The sequence below is a fragment of the Gymnoscopelus microlampas genome, assembly GCF_963454915.1.
Source record: "Gymnoscopelus microlampas genome assembly, chromosome: 10".
NCBI classification, from domain to species: Eukaryota; Metazoa; Chordata; class Actinopteri; order Myctophiformes; family Myctophidae; genus Gymnoscopelus; species Gymnoscopelus microlampas.
The window spans coordinates 18,758,563-18,766,062 of NC_139947.1; the positions used below are offsets into that span (position 1 = coordinate 18,758,563).

The 7,500-nt window shown below is 42.3% G+C and overlaps 1 protein-coding gene across 2 annotated transcripts in view; it reads right to left on the reverse strand.

Annotated features, from left to right (window-relative positions):
* Nucleotides 1–7,500, reverse strand: part of hdac7a (histone deacetylase 7a) — an 81,696-nt gene that overhangs the window by 30,473 nt on the left and 43,723 nt on the right. For both annotated transcript variants that reach the window (XM_084070415.1, XM_084070414.1), the window contains 5 exons: nucleotides 5,600–5,717; nucleotides 3,657–3,757; nucleotides 2,212–2,334; nucleotides 1,754–1,863; nucleotides 246–347 (listed from right to left, as the gene is read on the reverse strand). In XM_084070415.1, the coding sequence (XP_083926541.1) occupies nucleotides 246–347; nucleotides 1,754–1,863; nucleotides 2,212–2,334; nucleotides 3,657–3,757; nucleotides 5,600–5,717 (554 nt within the window). The remainder of the gene's footprint in view (nucleotides 1–245; nucleotides 348–1,753; nucleotides 1,864–2,211; nucleotides 2,335–3,656; nucleotides 3,758–5,599; nucleotides 5,718–7,500) is intronic.

Below are 7,500 nucleotides of genomic sequence, written 5' to 3' on the forward strand. Positions count from 1 at the left end.
CAGAGCCTTTTCCAGTCTGTTTGGTGGTGGACATGGGCTTCCATATAGAATACTGCTGCATTATAATAATATGTATATGCAGCAGTAGTGGCTCAGAGCCTCTGCCTGATGACCAAAAGCCCAATATCTCCCAGGGGCCAAGAGGGAATCCCCCTTTAGGCTAGTGGATAAGATGATGGCTTTCCACATGGGTAACCCAGGTTCGATTCCCAGGCGTTACATACAGTAAATGTACATATATTCACCCTGGCGTTAGCGGGAAGTCCCAGGGTGATGGTTGGCAGCGTGGACGGACTCTGGATGGTGAAGTTAGTAAGAGAACCATCCTGCAGCAAAAGCCTCTGAGCCTGAAATCACCAAACAGAGAGAATTTAAATGTGTAATAGACAACATTCAGCCATTATATGACATTCTTTCCCTGACTCATGTCTAAGCACCATGTCGTTTGCAACATTGTAACATGATGGCTGCATCCAAGTGTTTCTTTAGGGGGAAGTAACCAATTCAGAAGCAAATGGTAATCAAAAATAATGTAACAATGTGTGACTAAATAATAACATTGGATCCATTGGAGTACAGGATCTTATTTCCAATTTCCGGAAAAGTAGCGACGTTGGACAAACCGGGTAAGCATCCGTGTAATTTGTTTGTGTTGGCTATTCAAAAATAGCACATATACAAGCTCACAGCGCGTCACTTAGTGCCGCGCTGTGAGCATGTACATCTGCTATTTTTGAAAATTTTTGAAAAATCTTTAAAGGGGAATTTTGGACCACAGTTTTCTTACCTTTTCTATGACGTTATGATATCTTAGGATGAATGGTTGAGTAGAAAAAATCATAACTCCATCCCGGGTCCGCCACAGCTTAAAACGTGCGCCAATAGACCTTGCGTTAGATCGCGTATTTTAATAGTTTTTTTTTTGTTATTTTTTGGTGAGATCTGACATTCATATTGACGGAACACATGTCTCGCAAGACAAGATTTCAATCTCAAGATTTCAATCTCGTCTAGCGAGATTTCCGTTTTTATTCTTTTTTTTCTTCTCGGTTTTATAATGTTCTGTCACTATGAACGTCAGATCTCAAAAAAATAAAAACTACTGATTTAGAAGGCATTTGTAGATTCGGCCTCAGGTCTTAAAGGGTTAATATTGTTAATTCTCAATAACGCTTTCAGCTCCATTCTATATATGAACGTTTGCATAACAGCGTGTTTCTGGTTATTCAGCCGACAGACAGGTGTTGTGGTGATTAAATGAATAGCACATGAACCCTGAATGTCCCTGTGCTCCTGTGTCTTTGCATTTAAACATGTCATTACTGCCGCCAATGAATGTTCCCAATCATGTTGTCATCATCGCCGCCACGCTCGGCTCAAACCCCCTCACTTCACACACCCACCAAATCATTTCACCATCAGTCACATTTCAAGTTCATTCAAGTGTATTACAGTAGTTGGATGTTCTTTTAGCTCACTGAAATAGTGTGACAATGTGACCAGCCCAAACAAAACAGTTCAATAATAATAATACATTTTACTTTACATTTGAAGCAAATCTCAAAAAGTGATACAGGGTAAAACACTGGCATAAAACACTGGCAACATTATAGGAGAGTGAAGGAAATAGTGTGTGTGTGTGTGTGTGTGTGTGTGTGTGTGTGTGTGTGTGTGTGTGTGTGTGTGTGTGTGTGTGTGTGTGTGTGTGTGTGTGCGTGCTCGTGCGCGTGCGCGTGCGTGTGTGCACACTAACCTCATGCGAGAGGCCACCAGCAGATGGCAGTAGACCATTCTCGTTGGGCAGACTGTCATTAGGTGAACTACAGCCAGAGACTGGAGTACTGCTGCTACTGGGAGATGAGTCTGAAGAGAAACACACAGAGAGACACATTTAACCACTTGAACCTTAGAGTCCCTATTCTGGGGGCGAACATTTGTCGGAAATAGCAGATCAACAAGCTCACAAGATCGGCTATTTTTAGGCCTAGTATTGACCCCTGGGGGACTCCGGTCTCCGGACAAGTATATATAGGGTTTAAATCATTAACATATATTACATTGTGATGTGCTGATGAAAACAGCAACATCCAGTATAAAACTGGATCCGTAAAGTTTAATTTACGACGGTGAGACTTGGTGTGTCATGATACCATCGGCGTCGTACTACAGATATACACCATTATATGTGTGTGTGTGTGTGTGTGTGGTTACCTAGTGTGTCAGGTACTCTGTGCTTGACACATGGCGGGGCGCTTTCTTTGCGGGTGAGCGGGCTCTTGCGGGTGTTGAGGTGTTTCTTCAGCTTGTGTTTCACTTTCAGATTGGGCTCCGATGCTGCAAACACAATGGCAACAGTGACTCAGTAGTGACAATGCTACAAACACAATGACAACATGTGACTCAGTAGTTACAGGATTCCAACTCTGGTTTCCCACGAGGGAGACCAATAGCATCTACCGTTCATCCAACAGGGAATCCCCACAAGGCCGGGCTTATGATTCGCTTGTAGGTAAAACTTACAATCGCCAGTTATTAAGTGGATCGAAGGCCCAGTAGAGCTGTAGTTGTCCTGGGGTTTGTTGAGCCTGGCACCACTAGTTTAATGTGAGCGAACCACTGAACCATAATTAACTAATTAACTGATTAAATGGACCCTTTAGCCTGGTTTAAACCAATGCAAACCCACTGAGGTTGAGGTTTTGTACTGTGATATTATATACACGGCAGTGTGTAGTGTTGTGTTACTATTGGTCCACGACAAACCTGTCTGGCGACTGGATTAAGATCAATAATCTCTCAAAGAATCCTGGTAGTCACAAGACTTTGCGGAATCATATAGCGTGGGCAAAAAATTGAAACAACGATTTATCAAAGACTATGCTAAATGTTCAATCCTGTGTTAAAACGAACTCCGAAGAGTGTACGAATGAAACCACATTTGGTTCCATTCGTACACTCTTCCGAGTTAAATTAATACCAAGGATTATACTGTGTGTACATGTAAATATGACCAGGAAGTGAAACGTTCAGCCATTTGCATTTAATGTGAGACATGTGATTTCAGTGTGTAGACAGCAGTATGTCACCGGTGTGTGACTGACTAGCATGTTAATGTCACCGTGGTGGTGTGTGACTGACTAGCATGTTAATGTCACCGTGGTGGTGTGTGACTGACTAGCATGTTAATGTCACCGGTGTGTGACTGACTAGCATGTTAATGTCACCGGTGTGTGACAGGCTAGCATGTTAACACATTAAGACCTGAGGCCAATTCTAAAAACGGCTTCAAAATCCTACCTACATTTTCTGAAAAACGGAGGAAAAAAAGTGCTATATATCGTCTCTGTCGGGTGGAAACCTGTCCAAAACTGTTACTTTACAGGATTCAAATTCCAAAATAGCAAACATAGCAGATCTACAAGCTCAAAGCGGGTTGCAATTGCAGATCTGCAATTTTTTATACTTTTGTGTGAAGCTGTAGAAAAACACAAAAAGTTAAAATATGGAGATAAGAGGTTTCTGCCTGACAAAGACGATTTATAGCAACAACTAAAATGACACTAGATGTGTTCCCAGCTTGACATGTATAACAATGTATACTGTAGGTGTGACAGGTCTAAATGGGTTCATGTCACTGGTGTGTCCCAGACTCGTACCGGCCCGCCGTAAGGGGGTCTCATCACAGCCGTCGTTGGACGAGGGAGGGGGGGACGACATCCCAGGCTGAGAGGAAACACTGGGGTCTGGAGCCAGCTCTCTACAGGAACACACACACACACACACACACACACACACACACACACACACACACACACACACACACACACACACACACACACACACACACACACACACACACACACACACACACACACACACACACACGCACGCACGTACACACAGACACAAAGAGTTTCTATTGTCAGAACAGATAGATAGATACTGTAGATAGATAGATAGATAGACAGATGGATAGATAGATAGATAGATAGATAGATAGATAGATAGATAGATAGATAGATAGATAGATAGATAGATAGATAGATAGATAGATAGATAGATAGATAGATAGATAGATAGATAGATAGACAGATAGATAGATAGATAGATAGACAGATAGATAGATAGATAGATGAATAATGTATTAGTCAGAAATACAAACAGCACGAGGTACAGTCAGACATTTAGGCTAAAAGGATAAGTCCTGGGGACTTGTTTCCATTGTGGTCCTATACTAAATAAACCACTGGTTTCAGATCAACTTTATCATCCCACATGGGGAAATTAATTTGGTCTCTTGCTACAGACATAAAAACACCGAAAAACCCACAGTAAAAACAACACAATTGTGTATTTTCCCTTGCTGACCATAAGGTTCAAGGAACTTTAGAAACCCTTTACCTAGGAACTACACAGTCCTTGAAATTCTTGATTCCTGTATTGAATTAGTGCTTGTGTTTGGACTGCACCTTAGCCATTAAGATTAGGGGAACAAATATGAGGTGACTCATACATGACACACTAAATGAGAATACTGCAAAAAATACAGCAAACTGTTGTGAAGCTGTTAAACTGTGAAGGATCTAGGACAGTGGTTCTCAACCAGTGGTCCGGGGACCACCAGTGGTCCTTGGGGGGGTTCCAGGTGGTCCCCAGCTAAATGATGGGAGAGTTGGAAACCAAATGGACCCTTATAGTTATCTAACTCTTGAGAGAGAAAATGAAGGCTCTCAAGAGTTAAACTATTGTTAAACATCTGCATTACTTAATTAAAGAATTGTTATTTTGGTCAACGTTGGCCTGTTTATCTCTCCTATTGGTACCACATCAATATAGCATGGAAGTGTGGACAAAATCTTATCCTATGATAACAAAATATTCAAAGTTTTGGTTTTGAGAGGCTAAATCTCAACAAATGGTGGTCTGTGGCTCAAATGCAGAATAAATAATGGACCTTGACATGAAAAAGGTTGAAAACCCCTGATCTAGGAGGGTGACCTGATAGCCAAGTGGTTAGGGTGCATACCACATGGGCACAAATTGCCCTGCTCAGCGGGTCCCTACAACTCGCGACCGGCCAGACCGTTTGCTATGGTTACCCTCCTCTCTCTCCGCATAATATATATTTCACTCTCACTATCAAATAAAGGCTTAAAGATGTATGAAACCCGAGGCTGATTTTGTAGTTTGTTTTCCAGTTTTCTCAGCTTCAAAAATATGTGGTAGGCTAGAAAGCAATGCAGCTGCAGCTAATAACATTAATAATGGGTGAGTTAGGTGGGCCAAGAGCCATGGGTGTGCCACTGGTCAATGCTTGCACATTGACACACCTAAATCTAACCAATTATTAATCTTATTAGCTGCAGCTGCGCTGTTTACATCATAGTGTACTCTAGGATCAGTCAGATGGTGGGGAAAACCAAGACTCCTAAATTGATTTCCTGTATCTGTGAACCTGTACCAGAAGTAGGACGTGAGTCTCTTAATTCCATTGGAGAAGTGACCATGACCACAGATTATGACTCCGGTTCCTAGTCACTTATGCCCTTCCATAATCTGTATTGTATGTATCATTAATATCTGTGCGTGCGTGTGTTACCTGTAAGCTACAGGAGCTGAGAGGGGATTGGAGTTGGTTCTCTCCAGCGCCGCCTGTTTCTGCTTCTTAAGAATCACTTCCTGGAGTTTCTGTTTGACCAGGGAACTGGCCACCGCGCCTGTCAATCAACAGCCAATCACAAACAAGATGGAAGAAGTAGAACTATTAGAAACATCTTACTAATCTGCTATCCTCATCTATAATGTGTGAGCACATATCTTGTACACTCATTCATTTTCCAGCCAATCAGAGGGCAGTGACCTGTATGACCTACTGTACCTATGATGTCCTTTTCTTACCTTTTAATAAAAGAATGTGGTTGGTCTGTAGAATGGTGTGATACAGTCAACAGCTGATTATTTGTACCTGACAGTGATGAGTTTTTCAATACACCACACATTATGTCATGCTGCTATCGTATAATTGTTATGATTTATGGTTATCCTGGTACCGCTGCGTTGCGGTCTGTTTTATTGCTGTGCGTTGCGCTGTGTTGCGTTGCATTGTTTTGTGTTGCGTTGCATTGTGTTGTGCTGCGTTGTGTAGGGCTTTAGTCCCCTGTAGTTGTTGTTGGGGTATTTGTCATTGTACATTTGCATTTATACATCCTAACTATGAGGAGCAGTGGGCACCGTTAGTACAGCGCCCGAGGAGCAGTTACTGTAGAAGTCTTGCTCAGGGACATTTCGACATGTACAGTACAGTAAGATAGGGTGTTTCGGGTCGACTCGGGTGGGGGTGGTGGGCTGTATGTTATGTCATGTTATGTTATGTTATGCTACAAAATGTGTGTGTCTGATGTTGAGCCCCTCTGTGTGAGTGTGTGTGAGTGTGTGTGTGTGTGTGTGTGTGTGTGTGTGTGTGTGTGTGTGTGTGTGTGTGTGTGTGTGTGTGTGTGTGTGCGCGCGCGCACGCGCGTGTGGAGGTGACAGGAGGTGTCATGACTGATAGGGTCAATATTGACCCAGTGACTGCTTGTGTGCACAGCCAGGCTATATTTAACCCCACTGTTAAAATAACACGGGTCAATAACCAGAGTGTCCTCACCATATTTATAGTTCCATACGTTTTCATTATATTTCATTATAAGCATCCTAATGACACTGCTCAACAATATGCCATTGTGTATTATTCATGTTTATGTAGCCTACTGGCTTCACACCGCTCGGTGCAGGCACTCGCTTCGCTAACGCCTGACTCATAGCGCCTGACTCACAGCTCATAGCACGGCACCGAGTGCCGCGCTATGAGCTTGTAGATCTGCTATTTTTTTTTAAATCGTGAACATTTTTGCAAATCTTTGAATATATTCTATAAACAGTTTTTTGAAAAAACTTTGATGTTGCTATATCAGTGGTGCTCCAGCATTTCCATGTCAACGACCCCCAAAATGATGGCCGCAGACCCCCATCTCAAAATATGTTGTTCCAGGGACTCCAGGGAAAATGTTTGCTTTAAAATATATACAGTATATACAAAGATTTGCACAAATTTTCAAGATTTAAAAAGCCAAAGGAATCTAAAAATGACACAGATGCGTTCCCGGTCTTAAAGGGTTAAGGGATCCAGGCCAAGCATCTGTACAGTATATGGCAAGCTGGGAGTGTGAATGTGTTAAAATAAATAAAGAGATGATTTGACTGAATTGTTTAACGTCACACAGTTGAAGGATTTGTCATATTGTTGCTTAAAACTTAACTATCATAGAATTTGATATCTTCCTCAGCCCTGTGATGCTACGCAACATTAGATTGTAAATCAGTTGATGAAGGCAGGCGTGCGACATGAGCGTGTGATACGAGTACAAAATGGATCCTAAAAGAATGCTGCCTCAGGTCACACTGCCTCACACTCGGGGAAAGTGACATAAGTGTGATGTCAGAACAAAATGGCCGCCGAGT